Raw genomic sequence first — 20000 nt, 5'->3', positions numbered from 1 at the left:
TTGGTTGTGGGGGGGTGGGGGTGGGGGGATGCAGAAATGGAGTGTTGCTATTGTGCCCCGTCAAGCTTACTCCTTCGTGTCACGAATGACCACCCCTGCAACCAATGCCCTGTGGGTGAAGGCTAAACTACTCTGAGGTTGCGGAGCTTTTGTGCCTTGTGGGAGTCGTAGCCAACTCAAAACCCCAGGCTAGCTTCTGTGCCAGTGATTTTGCGATTGTGGAACTTCCTGTCAACAGAAGGTGACTTAGTGTCTGGCCTTTCAGTAGGTGCAAATTTAGGCAAAAGTGACCATAAAATGATTACATTCCATATTAATATTCGCCATGGAAAAGAAAAGAAGATGCTAAAGAGGTTAGACTACCGTCGAGGAGACCTAAGAAAACTAAAGGAGTATGTTCAAAATCTAGAGCACGACGAGAACACAGACTTAGATAACTGCTGGGAAGCCTTTCTGGAGGAATACAGAGGAAAAACGCTCCTGATGTAAACCATTAAAGCAAATGCAAGCAGACGGCAACCCTCAGCCTAAGTCGTTCAACAGAAGAAGCAAGCAGGCATTAAGAACTCCGTAGAATGGTGGACAGATCAGCAAGGAACGCAGAGATGAACGAGGGTAAGAGGGTTGCATCAGTTTGTATGGGAAACCCAAAAGAATCCTTTGCGCATGTTAACAGTAGGAAGCCAATTAAAAAAAAAATAGCATAGATCCCTTAAGAAAGAATAGGGGAAACCTAGTGAACTCAGACTTGAAAAAAGCGGAGTTATTGATTGTTTACTATTGTTTTCACAATTGAAGGCGTTACCTCAATCCCTGAACCAGCTATTAAATATGAAGGGGCAGAGCCGCTTGACAAAATGGGCGGACCAAACTACCAACAGTTCTTTTTGCCCCCTGAAATGCTCTTTCAGAGAATAATCGAATTTCCCTTCTGTGAAAACGTCGATTTTTTAAGATCTCAGTTTTCAGCCTTAGCTCATCATAGCTCCTTCGATGATCTTAAAACTAGATTGGGCCCCAGTTTTCACAAAGAACGACTACGACATTCTGAGAAACGCGGCTAAAGACGAAAATCTAGCAGTCCCAATCCCGGACAAAGGCAAAGGAGCAGTAATCCTCGACAGGTGCAACTGCGTGCAGGAAATGAATGCTATTTTGAATGATCCAACTAAATTCACGAAAATTGGTGATCCTGACCTTTACAACACAACTAAACCCGAAGACAAAATTAATAGATTTCTTAGGACACTCAAACAAAACAAGACTGGATCATCATACGGAATTATGTCCGGGCTGCCCAAAATACATAAAGAAGGAATTCCCCTAAGACGTATCCTCTCCTCCATCAACGCCTCTCGCTATAAACTCGCTAAATTGCTCGTTCCCTTACTCCAACCTTTGACCAATAATAGGTACACACTAACTAACTCAGCCACCTTCAAAGAGGACCCAGATCTGTTCATGGCAAGTTTCGACGTCGAATCCCTGTTTACAAACTTCCCAGCAGCAGAGGCCATAGATATCATTTTAAACAAGTTATTCCCCTCCGACAACTCCCTTGTTAATCATTTTAACAAAACTCAGTTGAAATCTCTGTTAGAATTGGCTGTGCAGGACACTGCCTTTATATTTGACGGTACTCTATTCAGTCAGATAGAGGGGATAGCGATGGGCAGTCCTCTGGGACCGAACTTCGCCGTCATCTTCATGAACTCCCTGGAGGAGCCAGCCATCGGTAGATGTCCCTCTGATTCCCGCCCTCCGCTCTTTTACAAATGGTCACCAAGTTGGCGCCTTTTTTAGAACATTTGAATACCCAACACCATAATATTAAATTTACTGTTGAGAAAGAAACCCAGAACGCACTTCCCCTCCTGGACGTACAAGTTACTAAAGACGAGACCGGTTTTCACACTGGCGTTTATAGGAAGAATGCTTTCACTGGCCTAGGCACTCATTTTTACAGCTCCTGCTTTTTTTAATTTCAAGATGAATTCCGTGTCCACTCTCCTCCATAGAGCTTTTAATATGACCTCCAGCTGGCCTGCTTTTCGTGATGAGATTGTTTTCCTCACTAACTGTTTCATTAACAATTACTTCCCCCACCGTCAGTCTTCCGTAGATCCCTTAACAAACTGCTTCATTTGAAACTAAATCCCCCACCCATAGTTCTCAGTATCTCCAAGCTACGTCTGTATGCTAGATTATCTTATTTACCTGACAGCAGATTCAGGAAAAAGTGTATTAGTTTATCCAGCAGACAATTACCTGCACTCGACCTAAAGCTAATCCCGATGAACCCCCGAACCATCGGGTCCCTCTTTCATTTCGAGGATAGAATCAGCCCCTGTTTACCTCCGGTGTAATCTACAAACATACCTGTCCCAGGTGCAACCTGGGCACATACATCGGATGTACCAGGAGGCTGCTAGCTAAAGATCCGAATCTCCTCTCACCAGGGGATTAGCTATAGAACAGGTAGTCGACTATCGAATGCTGATCAGTCGAATGTGAGAAACCATAGCAAGACTTGCAAAACACATAAAGACTTCAGGACTTTAGTGTTGTGGGAAGAACACGAAGTATGGAGGAACTGGGCACCCTTGAAACCAAGGTCTATAGATTAAATCTTTAATCTATAGACCTTGCTTGAAACTATAATGATCAAATTGACTGTCCCTACCATCAATCACCAATCGGCATCAACCCAACTGTTCATTGCATAGTTTGCTCTTGATTTTAGCCTGTGTCTCTGTGCTCCCCCCCCCCCCCTCTCCTCTCTCTCTCTCTCTCTCTCTCTCTCTCTCTCTCTCTCTCTCTCTCTCTCTCTCTCTTTGCCTCTGCTTTTGGTTTTTCCCCTTGTTCTGTATTTTTAACTGCCAATATGGTGTAAATAATCGTGTAATGTGTGTTTATAGCTGATCTATTATACACAAATACTGTTTATTCTAATCGCTATTTCAGCCTGGAAAATGTATCAAGCGATGCGAAACGCTGGCTTCTTAATAAATGAATATAGAACAGAATGCCTTTCCGTGGCTCCATTATGTATATTTATATATGTATGTTGTATGTGTGTATATATATATATATATATATATATATATATATATATATATATATATATATATATATATATATATATATATATATATTATACACATATATCTATATAGTGTGTGTGTGGTATATATATATATATATATATATATATATATATATATATATATATATATATATATATATATATATATATATATATATATATATATATATATATATATATATATATATATATATATATATATATATATATATTTAGATAGTGGTGTGTGTGTGTGTGTGTGTGTGTGTGGACTGAGAAAGAGAAAGACACACAAACATGAAAGAGGCAGACCAAATGTCAGTGTGCCATTAACCGTACTCATTCTCTTCCTCTTCTTGAAAAACAACGTTTGGAAGTGGGTTCCTTCGTCCTAAACCGAGGAAAACTGGAATGTAGCTTTAAATTTGATTATTTCTCTATGAATATATTTTACGGCCATTACTCTGGTAAATAATGTCGGAGCAGTCACCGTGTTACATGGACTAAGCCCTCCTCTCTCTCTCTCTCTCTCTCTCTCTGTGTGTGTGTGTGTTTGTAGCATATTTCAGATAAATAATCTCTTACTAATTACTATCTTGATGACGTATTTCAAGTCATCTTTCCAATTGGAATCGCGAATCAGCTTGCAAGAAAGCAAGGAAAATAGACTCAGTATTTTCATTATTTTCTTTAATATATTCAGTGAATGATAATATTTTTAAACATTTATAAAATGGGAAAAATGCGCGCTTTTTATATAACAGAAATGTTTCGTTACCTTAGAATCCACATACACAGTTAGAAGTGGTTTTGAACATTTGCCTGTCACCGCACGGGCAATCTAGTGTAAACCACATGAAAAATAGAGTTGAAGATCATTGTTTTTTTTTTTTTTTTTTTGCTTTCAGTTGGTGAAATCATTCTCTTAGTAGTCACTATAAAGCTTTCTGCTAAAGATTCTTCCTTCACAAAGGCCCAAGTTCCAGTCAGTTCCTTTGGCATCTGGTTTTCCCTTCTAACTTAACTTTTTCTGTAGTTTTTTGGTAGCTAATTATGAATTTACCTTTAATTTTTGGCGCTCGAGTGTAATTAACCTGTAATTAACCCCCGAAGTCCATCCAACAAGGGGTTTCCATACGCGACCTTCACAAGACAGAGCACGGGTATATACGTCTGTTTCGAACGGTTCATATCCCGTCCGGCAGGTGCCATAACTTGTTAACGTATGAGTAACCCTGCCCCCGCCCCAGGGCCAGTACTAAACACGGCGAAGGGACATTTTGGGAAGTATTGGAAAAGCAATGAACTCTGCGGAGGTGCAGACTGTTTTGTTATCTCTGGACGTGCAAATGATCCGAGTCTTCTAGTTTGTTCACAAGCTTCAAGATTACTGACCGAAACACATCAGAAGCCTCATTTTCGATGAAGGAATTAGGAATGTGGAAAGTCAACAACCTCGCGGTAAATTATTAGTTGCAAATATTTGTGAGTGAGGTTTCGTCATTGACATCAAATGTGAACTCCTCGAAGGAGACTATCTTTCATTACTTTACTTTGTAACCCTTTATTTTCCATCAATTTCGGTCCAAGAGGAACATACCTTCATTGCAATATCTGGAGTTCAATCTCTTACATATTCCTTTATTTATTTCCAAGTTAAAACCTCAACGCATCCAGTGCTTTAAGAAAGATAGAGTAACAATACTTTTTTTTTTTATATTTCGTTTAAATACAGGTTTTTCAACAAATCTATCTTCTGCTATTTCCTATTACTTCTCTGACATGAATACCATAGTCTTTGGAAGCTTGAATTTCAAACCAGTGAACCCTGTGTACTGAGTCCATATCAATAAGGTTCATCATGTAAATAATAATAATAATAATAATGATAATAATAATAATAATAATAATAATAATAATAATAATAATAATAATAATAATAATAAAAGTACTTTGCTTCTCTAATGCAGAGTTTTTCTGCCATTCTGTTCATGAAAAACAAAATTGTTAGTGAATTTCGATAATAATAATAATAATAATAATAATAATAATAATAATAATAATCATGGAAAGAGAAACCCACAAGATTCTTGTACATAACTTGTTTACTGGTAAATATTTACATATTACTTTGATCTCGAGCACTTTCAGGTCCTAACTGTGACCCTTTTTCAAGAGATGAGGTAGTCAGCCTTGAACCAGCCTGACTACCTCATCTCTTGAAAAAGGGTCACAGTTAGGACCTGAAAGTGCTCGAGATCAAAGTAATATGTAAATATTTACCAGTAAACAAGTTATACACAAGAATCTTGTGGGTTTCACTTTCCATCTTCAGAAGAAAACTGAAAGAAGTTTTTGTTTGGTTTAATAATAATAATAATAATAATAATAATAATAATAATAATAATAATAATAATACGTTATCAGGAAATTCGCTGAGAATTCTATTTTTCACGAACAGAATGCAAAAAAAAAAAAAAAAAAAACAGCCTTAGAGAAGTAAAGTACTTGTATTTTCATATCTAACCCATTTTAACCGTTCCTGCCCCCTATTTTTGGCAAACGTTATTATTCTCTAAAAGCCCAGTTCCAGGAATAGGAAGTGGGAACGCGTTTCATACACGGAACTGTTCCCCTGTAACTAATGTGTAACTCGTTTCAAAAGGTCGCGTTGGGACCTTTGTCACCTAATTGCGACAGGAAAGAATACTCCATGGAAACTCGTGACGCATAGAACAATAGTTTTAGCTTTCTGTAAAAGAAAACTATTGTGCCGGCTTTGTCTGTCCGTCTGCACTTTATTCTGTCCGCACTTTTCTGTCCGCCCTAAGATCTTAAAAACTACTGAGGTTAGAGGGCTGCAAATTGGTATGGTGATCATCCACCCTCCAATCATCAAACATAGCAAATTGCATCCCTCTAACCTCAGTGGTTTTTATTTCATTTAAGGTTAAAGTTAGCGATAATCGTGCATCTGGCAACGACATGGGATAGGCCACCACCATGCCGTGGTTAAAGATTCATGGGCCACGGCTCATACAGCATTATACCGAGACCACCGAAAGAGAGATCTATTTTCGGTGGCCTTGATTGTACGCTGTAGCTGCTGTACAGAAAACTCGATTGCGCCGAAGAAACTTCGGCGCGTGTTTTTACTTTTTTTTATTGATTTTTTTACTCAGGTAAAGTAAAAATAGTTGATTTTTTTTAGGCATAAAAAGTGTTTACCTAAGAAGCCATAAAATATATTTGGCAATCCAATGTTTGTTTACCTAAATGGAACCAGGAAGTAGATTTGACACTCGTGTCATTCAAGTTTGGTCCTATTGGTGGAAAATTATTCTTCTTTCGATCTGAATATGAGCTTTCCTGAGCTCTTCTCTTCAACATCTTAGCATCTTAATTTATGTATGTATGTATGTATGTATGTATGTATGTATGTATGTATGTATGTATGTATGTATGTATGTATATATATATATATATATATATATATATATATATATATATATATTGTGGCACCGAAAAAGAAGGCTGTACATACCGCCATTCGAGATCACGCCAATATATCCACCTGGTGGCGGGATGTGGAACCACTCCCCCCTTGTATTCCCTTTCCTTTTGTACAGCGTCCGCGCCGACATTTACAGAGGACACTTCCCTGAATTCGCAAGTCCTTGGATGCATTTAACTGGAGAAATGGAAAGAGGAATTGGCTTGGAAAGAGTCTAGAAAGAGGAATTGGCCTGGAAAGAACCTGGAAAGAGGAATTGGCCTGGAAAGAACCTGGAAAGAGGAATTGGCCTGGAAAGAGGAATTGGCCTGGAAAGAGGAATTGGCTTGGAAAGAGCCTAGAAAGAGGAATTGGCCTGGAAAGAGGAATTGGCCTGGAAGGAACCTGGAAAGAGGAATTGGCCTGGAAAGAGGAATTAGCCTGGAAAGAGGAATTGGCCTGGAAAGAGCCTGGAAAGAGGAATTGGCCTGGAAAGAACCTGGAAAGAGGAATTGGCCTGGAAAGAATCTGGAAAGAGGAATTGGCCTGGAAAGAGGAATTGGCCTGAAAAGAACCTGGAAAGAGGAATTGGCCTGGAAAGAACCGGGAAAGAGGAATTGGCCTCAGAAAAGACTTGAGGACGGAATGAAAGTGTTCACGGGAATACTGACTTTGGGACAGAACTAGGTTGGTGAATAACAACTGAGGAATCAGTCGTTATACAATAATTATTCACTATCTACTCTTGTACAGGCAAAATGCTATGCAACTGATGTTATCCCTGTCAAATAAAGTTGTCATTTAACTGACGGGACTACTGACTTTGGGACAAAATTAGGTTGGCGAATGACAACTGAGGCATCAATTGTTATACAATAATTATTCACTGTCTACTCTAATGCAGGCAAAATATTATACATCTGATGTTATCCCTGTCAGGTAAAGTTATCATGTAACTGAACTTTCAGAGGAAAATGAGAATAGATAGCCGAGAGAGATATAAAATCCAAAATGCTTTCCAGCACGTTTCAGAATTCACTGGTTTAGTATAAAAATGCAACTTGAGACAAATGTGCATTATATCTCCCTGGCTGTTTAATATCCTTGTGGACAGTGACGCATTGTGGACAGTGACGCAAGAGGTCAGGAAATCAGAAAAGGGGCAGTAGATTTAGTTGGAAAGTTGAGGGATAAGATAGGGTGTGTGGAGAGTAGTAGATGGCTGATGTTTCCAGTCAGTATAGTACTGGTTGGTTATAGTGAAGAGAACTTGCATAGATTAGGGAAAGAGTTGCAAAGTGAACGCAGGAGGGTTGTCTTGAAGTTTCATAAGGATTCATGTATCGTCGCTTATTTTAATGAAGAAAAATTCATTCTTATATACTTTCTGAATAATTTATACCAGTGTATTTTGCATTCCCAAACAAAATATGTATGTATATGTATACATATATGATATACATATATATTTATATGTGTGTGTGCCGGTGTGTGGGTATATATGTATAAATATATATATATATATATATATATATATATATATATATATATATATATATATATATATATATATATATATATATATATATATATATATATATATTATATATATATATATATATATATATATATATATATATATATATATATATATATATATATATATATATATATATATATATATATATATATATATATATATATATATATATATATATATATATATATATATATATACTGTATATATATAATATATATATATATATATATATATATATATATATATATATATATATAATACATATATATATATGTGTGTGTGTGTGTGTGTTGGTCTTCATCATATCAACACCTTTCGTAAAAACCAAGTATATTTAAATGAGTCTTTTAAACAGAAGTATAAAAGCACCAAGCTTCATTGGCTCCCATTCTTCGTTCTTTGGCTTGAAACATCTTTTCTTTGGATCCCCAACTAAACTCCTTAATGGAAAAACGATTGAAATCCATAGCTTCATTATTTCTTTCAGCTCAAAATTCTTTGTTGACCTTTGTACTCTTTGTTCTGTAACTCAGCCATTTGTGCAAGCTCTTCTTCTTCTTCTTCTTCTTCTTCTTCTTCTTCTTCTTCTTCTTCTTCTTCTTCTTCTTCTTCTTCTTCTTCTTCTTCTTCTTCTTCGTTTTAACGTGCTTTTTCCCATTTTTATATGGGGTAAGCACGATGCCTTCTTTTCGAAGGACTTTGATTTGGCGTTGGGGTAGGCCGTAGCCTCGATCGGCTGCCCTGCCTGACATCGCTTAGACCCCGGTAACGATGTGTACGTGTATCGTACCGATCCCCAGCCCCCTTTCTCCCAGCAGCGAGGAGAACCGGGCGGTTAGGTCGAGAGTTCGAGACGTGTGAGGTGTCTAAGTATTCAATTTGCAACTATGTGAAGGAAGTACATTCGACTTCTCGTTTTCTAATGGCTTTCGTTTACGAAGCTGAGGAGGAATTTGTAAATTTTTATATTTGTGTTTTACTGTGTGAGTAAAGAAGCTGGGTGCATAATATATTTTTCGGGAAACATCATCCTAATATTGCAGCAGTTTTCTTTTACCTTTGTTTTCTAATGTAGTGGAGTGTGCAGTAATACTGCCCTTTGGCAGGACTGATTAATTTGCCAATAACTGAGGTAAATGGGGACAAACTCAATAGTAATAATAATAATAATAATAATAATTAATAATAATAATAATAATAATAATAATAATTATTATTATTATTATTATTATTATTATTATTATTATTATTATTATTATTATTATTATTATTATTATAAGTTTCAACAAATGTTTCTGACCAGAAAAGAATCCTCACCTGGCGCGGAATATATATATATATATATATATATATATATATATATATATATATATATATATATATATATATATATATATTGCAAAACCTCCTGTATAAAACATAACCTTTTTCAGTGCCCCTCGTGTTCATGTGTATAAACTGCATGTCGTGGGAAGTGTATTTGTCATACGAACGTTCCACTTCTCTCAGCAACGTATGATTGCCTAAATTCAATTTTCCTATGCAGACTTTCAGTCAGTGTTTGTAAAAATATCATGTAACGTCCTTTGGAGTCGACGGAAACCTCTTCGTCTCCGTCTAATTATGAATTATGGCAGTGAGACTTACAGAAAATAGAAAAGTCTGCTTATCCTCACCTCAGGTTCTTTCACTGGCTTGTTGGTCCTTGGGTCGTTTGAGAACGAAACCCAGAGTAACAGTTCCGAGTGTATGTGTTTTGGGCGCCAGTGAGTGAGTGAGTGAGGTGCGTCTGCCTTTTAAAAGCTTTGCAAGAAGCGAAGTAACTTACCAACGACCCAGATGTGTTAAGCTGTAGAAAATCTCATCATTCCAGTCAGATCGTGATTCAGCTGATTAAGCTTAAGCAATATTAATACAGTAGAAATGGCCAAGAGTTCACCCGTTATTACGATGCGTTGGGAGACGTCCAGGAATTATTTTAGTTTTCTGGTAAGTAACCTGGATATAAAATTATTTTTTTGTGATTGAAGTTAAGCTCTCGGCAAGCATTTGAATCGCATGTGTTTCCTACTGCACATTTGTTTATCGAGTATTAAGTAAATTTTGTAATTGGGATTACTACTGCCGTAATTATTAAAACGCGAGAGAATCAAGTGGAAGATATAGGCCTAGGTTCATTTTTAAATTCTATATCACGAGGATGAAAACAAAAGAGAGACGTCACAAAAAGGTGCTAGTGGTAATTACAGGTATACATCCTAACCTAACAGTGCTTGACCGAGCCTAGCCTAGGGCCCCAGGCTCTGCCTGAATCAAGTGGAAAAATACGAATAGGCCTATGGTTCAAGTGTAAAATCGATATCACAAGAATGGCAGTGGTGATTACAGGTATATGACCTAACCTAACTCTGCCTAACCTGGCCTAGCCATGGTCTCCAAGCCCTACCTGACCGGGAAAATAGTTGTAACGGTAACTATAGGCATGTCTTAATGTAACCCGACCTAACCTAACCTAGCCTATCCTGCGGCTCAGGCTCTACGCATCGTTTGCTGAAGTTTGTGGCACTGTTAACTATAAGGATAAAACCTGACCTGACCTAACCTTCCCAAACCTAAATGACCTAGGTCCTACCTTGAAGGTGTCTCAGCCCCCCACCTAAACCTTGATGAGAGTGTGGTGCTTTTAATAATAGGGATACATTCTTTGCCAGAAATGGAAACGTGGGAGTTGTCAGATTTGGGAAGACTTGAAAAATAACATAAATATACTTGTTGGTTAGATAATTATGTAGGAAGAGCTCCACACCAAGGTATTATTTATTTATTGTTACATTAAAAAAATTAAACAAAAGACGGTAAATTTCTCACGTTATTTCGGTAAATTTCTCAGGTCACTCACCTCTACTACATCATAATACACCCTTTTCTGTATTGTTCAAACAAAAAATGTCAGTAACAAACATTATTTAGATTAGGAGCACTCCTTAGAATTACCATACTAAGAATGAGCAAAGGATGTTTTGAGTTATTAATTACTAAGTCTGAACTAGAAAGGTGGCATAATTTTTTTTTATTCCGAGTATAACTACATCCATTTTTTGGATCGGGTCAAATTAGCGAACCCACTTGCAGCAGGGTTCGCTTTTCTTTACAAGAAGATTGTTGGCTTCGTTATCCTTTACATGGGAATCATCGGGTTTGCTGTACTAGACATGAACACTTCGGTACCAGACATTTGAATCCCCAGGGGGTAGTACTAAAGTTGAAATACATTTGACACCCTCAGGGGCTAGTGATAAAGAAGGCGAAATACATTTGACCCCCAGGGGCTAGTACTAGACAAGGTGAAATACATTTGACTCCCCAGGGGCTAGTACTAGACAAGGCGAAATACATTTAACCCCCCAGGGGCTAGTACTAGACAAGGTGAAATACATTTGACCCCCCAGGGGCTAGTACTAAACAAGGTGAAATACATTTAACCCCCCAGGGGCTAGTACTAAACAAGGTGAAATACATTTAACCCCCCAGGGGCTAGTACTAAACAAGGTGAAATACATTTGACCCCCCAAGGGCTAGTACTAAACACGGCGAAACAGTGTAGATGAATCACTGTTTGGCCGTGTTTAGTACTAGCCCTCATGTGGAATTGGAGTTCGAAGCGGAAAGGGTTGGCATTCTTTACATGGTGATCATTGGGTTCGCTAATCTTGACATGATCCCTTTTTTCCCACAGTTGCTGACTTTAAGAACTTTTCCCTTCTTACTGACCGCCTTTATAACAGGATCACCCTTTTCCTCTTTTTTTTTTCTACTCTGACGAAACACATTGTCTTTCATTAACAAACCTGGAGTACTGGAAACTGACGCTGGATAATTTTAATTTCCCCAACAGCGTACCCCTGCATAAGCTCTGCGTCTAGTTATGTCGAAGCTCCCTTAAGTGGGATGCGTAAGTGCTCCTTAATTTGCTGACTAATGGGCGTCAGACCATTAGGGAACGCTGTTTAACACGGTTTTTGTTGCCCCAGGCACTGGAACTGGTGAGAGGAAATTGTTGTATTCCGTTCAGTGTTGTCGGCAGGTTGAATCTGCTTTCCCAGTTTAACTTACGAAGAGCCGTTACAGAGGCAAATCTTTACTGCTACTACTACTACTGCTACTGAACTTTTTTGGGGATGACGAGACATAACTAGCAATTTTGTTACATATTTAGCTTATCACTAGTGATTTACTGTGTTTTTGAATAAATAATTGATGAAAAGTGGAAAGCTTCCAAATGAAAATTATAACGTTTTGTGCTCTGTAAATTTACTTAAGAATAACTACCAAATTTTGAAGTTGTAGGTTTTCATAAACTTCAAGAACCCCGTAGGGCGGTAGTGCCGTCAGTGCACCTCGTGTGGTGCACTGTAGGCATTACTTAAGGTTCTTTGCAGCGTGCCTTCGGCCCCTAGCTGCAACCCGTGTCGTTCCTTTTACTGTACCTCCGTTCATATTCTCTTTCTCCCATCTTACTTTCCTCAACCTTCTTCTAACAGTTGATTCATAGTGCAACTGCTTTGAGGTTTTCCTCCTGTTCCACCTCTCAAACCTTTTACTGTCAATTTCCGTTTCAGCGCTGAATGATCTCATAGGTCCCAGTGCTTGGCCTTTGGCCTAAATTCTATATTCAGGTCAGTTCATAAAATTCAAGAATAACTTTTCCCGTTTTCCCTTTGGGTTCAAAACGAGATTCACTTCTGCGCCATGAATGATTTTTCTGCATCGTTCTCTTCCATTCAAGCCCACTTTATTTCTCTGTCCATTGATATTCATTCAGTGTTTGTGGTCATTCAACCAGGTAACTACCAGGCAAGGTATTTACCTGTTAATTACATGGTCGCTCGTTATTCATTCACGAAAGAAACCGCATTACTTTGGAAACCACCTTTCCTCTCAAACTTTCTATCACAATGCCACAGGTCTCTGTATTTTATCTACAAAGAATATTTACAGAGGAATTATGTTTCTCAAGATTGACTGATAAGTAACGTATTTTTCCATGTCGATGAGTAACATGCTTTTCTCGTCGATGACCTTTGTTGTTGCGACACCAGATAATCTGTTAAGTAAATCCATCATCGGAAATGGAGATAAGCCCCTATATAAGTCTGACTTGGTAAGTAATATTTTTTCAATCGCTGGTTTTTCAGTCACTGATTTTTCAGTCACTGATTTTTCAGTCATTGATTTTTCAGTCATTGATTTTTCAATCACAGATCTTTCAATCACCTATCTTTCAATCACCGATCTTTCAATCACTGATTTTTCAGTAACACTTTTCAATCACTGATCTTTCAATCACTGATCTTTCAATCAACGATCTTTCAATCACTGATTTTTCAGTAACTGATTTTTCAATCACTGATTAGTCACTGATCTTTCAATCACTGATCTTTCAGTCACTAATTTTCCAAACACTGATTTTTCAATCACTGATTTTTCAGTCACTGATTTTTCAATCACTGATTTTTCAGTGTTCCAAAAATATCAAGGACCCAGAGCGGAACTGCACTTAGCCAGGTGCAATAACGACAGGATACTACATAATTACAGACTAGTTTAAACTTGTGACCAACTCCGGCGTCAGGCTCAAGTTGGAATTCATTATCTGTATAACCGAAGGCACCTCACTCACAAGTTCTTGTCGAATCTTGACACCCAATATCCTGTCAATAGTAGAATGCATTGAGGAGAGGAGGCGGGTAGCTGATTCACTCATGTTTGTTTACCAAGCCAGTTCCAGAGTTTGTGTGTTTGTCAACAGAGTCTTCGGCAGGATTCTTTTGTTTCCAGTTATGAGAATCTTATGATCCTCGAATTTGCTACTTATTTTTCTTTTTTATTTTTTACCAAGTGCCATTGTATGCAAAGTTCTGTTTTCAGGCTTTCAGAGATCGGGTAAAAAATTTAAGATTAACGTCCCCTACTTTTTCCTTTACTACATAACTCCCCTGTAGTGGGGTAGTGGCGTCAGTGCACCTCGTGCGGGGTACTGTAGGCATGACTTAGGTTCTTTAAAGCGTGCCTTCGATCCCTAGCTACTACCCTTTCCGTTCCTTTTACTGTGCCTCATTTCATATTCTTTCTTCCATCTTACTTTCCACCCTCTCCTAACAGTTGATTCACAGTGCAACCGCTTTGAGGTTTTCCTCCTGTTACACCTTTCAAACTTTTACAGTCAATTTCCGTTACAGCGCTGATTAACCTCATAGGTTCCAGTACTTGGCCTTTGGCCTAAAGTTTATATTCACTTAAATTCAATACCGCATAACTCACAAAGGGATGAGCCAACCTCTTTATTGTCTGTACCCATTTGAATTGAAGCTTCCAAAAAAATCATGTGTCCATTTTTACCCTAATTCATGTGCAATCATATGGAGTACCATCTAAGAATATATAATCTCCATTGATCGTCGCGTCTCAGCTGTAGTGTTTTGGCATAGCTCACAAGATTTTGTTATTCTCACTATCTGGAAAACCACTACTACTTTTAGTTGAAGCTGGCCTTGTGCCAGCACGGGCTCTTGCTCCTTGGCACCTTAAACCTGGAAAACATTTTGTGTTTTGAATGTACGGGACCTCGAAAACTTTTTGATTTGAACAGTCCAAGAATATTTGCGACCGAGACAACGTTCTGTAGTTTAAACTGTTTTTGTAATGTAAACTATGGTAAAAGAATATTTACGAGAACATTTACGACCTGGAAACGTTTTGTGATTTGAGCAACCGTGCAAGAATATCATTAAATTGAATTCAGTTGAATTGAATATAGATTTTAGGCCAAAGGCCAAGCACTGGGACCTATGGGGTCATTCAGCGCTGAGAGGGAAATTGACAGTAAAAGGTTTGAAAGGTGTAACAGAAGTAAAACCTCGCAGTTGCACTATGAATCAATTGTTAGGAGGGTGGAAGAATATGAAAGGAGGTGCAGTAAAAGGAACGAAAGGGGGTTGCAGCTATGGGCAGAATGCACACTGCAAAGAACCCTTAAAGTAATGCTTACAGTGCAACGCAGGAGGTGCACTGATGCCACTAACCCCCCTACGGGGTACAAGAATATCAGTACTGGTATAATGGAAAAGTCTCCTGTGTAAGCGTCCTAATGACAGGAAACAGGTATTTTGCTCTTCAACAGCTCATTATTATTACATAAATAAGCGATTTTCCCTGAGAGGCTTTTCCCTCTCGAAGAAAACCAGATGGCCTCGAACTGAGAGCACGAAGGATTGTCATTACCTTCGTCATGGTATAGTTAGCTTTGGTTGTCATTACCTTCGTCGTGATGTAGTTAGCTTTGGTTGTCATTACCTTCGTCATGATGTAGTTAGCTTTGGTTGTCATTACCTTCGTCATGATATAGTTAGCTTTGGTTGTCATTACCTTCGTCATGATATAGTTAGCTCTGGTTGTCATTACCTTCGTCGTGATATAGTTAGCTTTGGTTATCATTACCTTCGTCATGATATAGTTAGCTTTAGTTGTCATTACCTTCGTCATGCTTTAGTTGTCATTACCTACGTCATGATATAGTTGTCATTACCTACGTCATGATATAGTTAGCTTTAGTTGTCATTACCTACCTACGTCATGATATAGTTAGCTTTAGTTGTCATTACCTTCGTCATATACAGTAGTTAGCTTTGGTTGTCGTTACCTTCGTCATGATATAGTTAGCTTTAGTTGTCATTACCTTCGTCTTGATATAGTTAGCTTTGGTTATCATTACCTTCGTCATCATATAGTTAGCTTTGGTTGTCATTACCTTCGTCATGATATAGTTAGCTTTGTCATTACCTGCGTCATGATATAGTTAGCTTTGGTTGTCATTACCTTCGTCGTGATATAGTTAGCTTTGGTTGGCATTACCTTCGTCATGATATAGTTAGCTCTGGTTGTCATTACCTTCGTCGTGATATAGTTAGCTTTGGTTGTCATTACCTTCATGATATAGTTAGCTTTGGTTGTCATTACCTTCGTCATGATATAGTTAGCTTTAGTTGTCATTACCTTCGTCATGATATAGTTAGCTTTAGTTGTCATTACCTTCGTCATGCTTTAGTTGTCACTACCCACGTCATGATATAGTTAGCTTTTAGTTATTACCTTCGTCATGATATAGTTAGCTTTAGTTGTCATTACCTTCGTCATGCTTTAGTTTTCATTACCTACATCATGATATAGTTAGCTTTAGTTGTCATTACCTTCGTCATGATATAGTTAGCTTTAGTTGTCATTACCTTCGAACATGATACAGTTAGCTTTAGTTGTCATTACCTTCGTCATGCTTTAGTTGTCACTACCCACGTCATGATATAGTTAGCTTTTAGTTATTACCTTCATGATATAGTTAGCTTTAGTTGTCATTACCTTCGTCATGATATAGTTAGCTTTAGTTGTCATTAGCTTCGTCATGCTTTAGTTGTCATTACCTACATCATGATATAGTTAGCTTTAGTTGTCATTACCTTCGTCATACAGTTAGCTTTGGTTGTCGTTACCTTCGTCATGATATAGTTAGCTTTAGTTGTCATTACCTTCGTCTTGATATAGTTAGCTTTAGTTGTCATTGCCTTCGTCGTGATATAGTTAGCTTTAGTTGTCATTACCTTCGTCATGATATAGTTAGCTTTAGTTGTCATTACCTTCATGATACAGTTAGCTTTAGTTGTCATTACCTTCGTCATACTTTAGGTGTCATTACCTACGTCATGATATATTTAGCTTTAGTTATCATTACCTTCGTCATGATATAGTTAGCTTTAGTTGTCATTACCTTCGTCATGCTTTAGTTGTCATTACCTTCGTCATATAGTTAGCTTTGGTTGTCGTTACCTTCGTCATGATATAGTTAGCTTTGGTTGTCATTACCTTCGTCATGATATAGTTAGCTTTGGTTGTCAATACCTTCAAGATATAGTTAGCTTTGTCATTACCTTCGTCATGATATAGTTAGCTTTGTCATTACCTTCGTCATGATATAGTTAGCTTTGGTTGTCATTACCTTCGTCATGATATAGTTAGTTTTGTCATTACCTTCGTCATGATATAGTTAGCTCTGGTTGTCATTACCTTCGTCATGATATAGTTAGCTATAGTTGTCATTACCTTCGTCATGATATAGTTAGCTTTAGTTGTCATTACCTTCATGATATAGTTAGCTTTGGTTGTCATTACCTTCGTCATGATATAGTTAGCTTTAGTTGTCATTACCTTCATGATATAGTTAGCTTTGGTTGTCATTACCTTCATGATATAGTTAGCTTTGGTTGTCATTACCTTCGTCATGATATAGTTAGCTTTAGTTGTCATTACCTTCGTCATGATATAGTTAGCTTTAGTTGTCATTACCTTCGTTATGATATAGTTAGCTTTAGTTGTAATTACCTTCGCCTTGATATAGTTAGCTTTAGTTGTCATTACCTTTGCCATGATATAGTTAGCTTTAGTTGTCATTACCTTCGTCATGATATAGTTAGCTTTAGTTTTCATTACCTTCGTCATGATATAGTTAGCTTTAGTTGTCATTACCTTCGTCATGATATAGTTAGCTTTAGTTGTCATTACCTTCGTGATATCGTTAGCTTTGGTTGTCATTACCTTCGTCATGATATAGTTAGCTTTAGTTGTCATTACCTTCGTCATGATATAGTTAGCTTTAATCTTTATTTTTAGGTATTTCTAAATACTGTTATTTCCATGTCTTTTTAAAGCAGTACTTAGACATTATATAAATGAGGATCGTTATAATGAAAGTATGTCGATTGTTAAGGATGAAAATCCTCAAGACTAGACCAGGTGATTTTATGCTGACGTAAAAACTAGTTTTAATTTTAACTGATGTTATTTTTATTTCAATAAACGAATAGGCTTAAAGATGAAAATCTTCGAAATTAGACCAGGTGATTTTATTTTGATATAGCAAAAAGTATTTTTGTTTAACTGATGTTATTTTTATTTTAATGAACAAATAGGCTTAATTTAAGGATGAAAATCTTTAAAAATAGACCAGGTGAATTATGATGACGTAGTAAAAACTATTTTGATTTAACTTTTTTTTTTTTTAAATAGGTTTGCAGGATGGAAGATTAGCGACATTATTGAATGTCGTCTTCATGTTTATTCATGATAGGAAAACAATGCTTTTTTATAGCAAACTGAAATTTACTGGTAAAAGGAAAAATATAGCTTTAACATTATACAACTTTTATTATGTACACATTCTCTTTTTTTTTATTATGCTCTGCATAAATTTGAGCAATTATTTCATCATGCCTTAAGCCATTAAGCTATATTATATGTAATACATAATACATAATTATATGTAATACATAATTAACACTGAAATACAAATCAATATATCTATATTAATCTCTCTCTCTCTCTCTCTCTCTCTCTCTCTCTCTCTCTCTCTCTCTCTCTCTCTCTCTCTCTCTCTCTCTCTAACAAAACTTTTCTTTTATCTTGCAGACTCTGGCGATGATGATGTTTCAAGTACTGACAGTCTCTTCTGTTGCAATCGATTCCTTCGATCCAGATACTTTGTTGGAGACTATGACAGAGGAGGAGGTAAATTAATATATATATATATATAATTTATATATATATATATATATATATATATATATATATATATATATATATATATATATATATATATATATATATATTATACATATATATATATATATATATATATATATATATAATATATATATATGTGTTTATTATGTGTATATATAGCCTATATACACATATATATATATATATATATATATATATATATTTATATATATATATATATATATATATATATATATATATATATATATATATATATATATATATATATATATATATATATATATTTACACGAATTTATGGAACGGTATTGTACGCAAATAAGTGCCTTTAAGTTTAAATCATTTAAAATAAATTGAGTTTCTGTTAGTGTTGTTTTCGTAAAATAAAAGTAACTTCACAAAAGGCAATTTAAGGTTTTATGACCTGAAACAAATTTGTTCAACTATTTATACAATTTATCACAATCTTCGAGAATTAAAACATGACCCTGATTTCTCCAGTTGGAAGACTTCTTCGCCTCAGCCTTGGAGACAGCACAGTCAGAGATTTTAGAGCTGTATGAGAGACATTTGGAAAATTATATGCGTGGCCTTGACGCAGGCAAGGAAGGGAGTTTTCTGAGACGTGGGAGACGAGATAACCTTCCTCCGCTTCCCAACTTCAAGAAGGATTTCTATCATCCTTGGAGTGACAGTGTCATGTTCGATAACAGAGAAGGTGAGGAGTAACCTTTTTCCATTAGGAAAAAAGCACAAATTTATATTAATGAACCCCATCTTCCTCTCCACCCTCTCCTAACAATTGATTCATAGTGCAACTGCGAGGTTTTTCTCCTGTTACACCTTTCAAACCTTTTACTGTCAATTCTCCTTTCAGCGCTGAATGACCTCATAGGTCCCAGTGCTTGGCCTTTGGCCTAAGTTCTGTATTCATTCAATCAATTAATTTATATTAATGACCTCATACAGCTAACTGTTTCTGCTATTGAAGGTTTTATTATCTTTATTCTAATTCGATTTTGTTTGCAAACTTACTAACTTCTTGATCAAGATAGTCCTATCATCTGATTATTTCTGCTGTTGAAAGTTCTATCTTTATTTTCATTCAGAGTTTTTCGCTAACTTGCTAACTTCTTGATCAAGATAATCCCATTGTTACCTTGAAACCTAGTTGAAAAGGAAGGATTAAGAGAACAGCTACCGGGAAAAACCAAGTTTAAATCAGTCGATATAAAACAGGTGGTTTCGACCTTTGAT

General features: G+C 36.7%; 2 protein-coding genes across 2 annotated transcripts in view; both read left to right on the top strand.

Annotated features, from left to right (window-relative positions):
* Window positions 1–993: 993 nt before the first annotated feature.
* Window positions 994–1803, top strand: LOC136827253 (uncharacterized). Its single transcript, XM_067085026.1, has one exon. The coding sequence runs from the start codon at window positions 994–996 to the stop codon at window positions 1801–1803; it is 810 nt and encodes a 269-aa protein (XP_066941127.1).
* An 8052-nt stretch (window positions 1804–9855) lies between these two features.
* LOC136827252 (uncharacterized) overlaps window positions 9856–20000 on the top strand; it is a 57874-nt gene continuing 47729 nt past the window's right edge. The window contains exons 1-3 of the mRNA XM_067085025.1: window positions 9856–10107; window positions 18631–18729; window positions 19245–19461. Of these exons, the coding sequence (XP_066941126.1) occupies window positions 10042–10107; window positions 18631–18729; window positions 19245–19461 (382 nt within the window). The 5' untranslated portion in view covers window positions 9856–10041. The remainder of the gene's footprint in view (window positions 10108–18630; window positions 18730–19244; window positions 19462–20000) is intronic.

This window comes from Macrobrachium rosenbergii, chromosome 41 (genome assembly GCF_040412425.1).
Source record: "Macrobrachium rosenbergii isolate ZJJX-2024 chromosome 41, ASM4041242v1, whole genome shotgun sequence".
NCBI classification, from domain to species: Eukaryota; Metazoa; Arthropoda; class Malacostraca; order Decapoda; family Palaemonidae; genus Macrobrachium; species Macrobrachium rosenbergii.
This window is presented reverse-complemented; position numbering and strand designations above follow the sequence as displayed.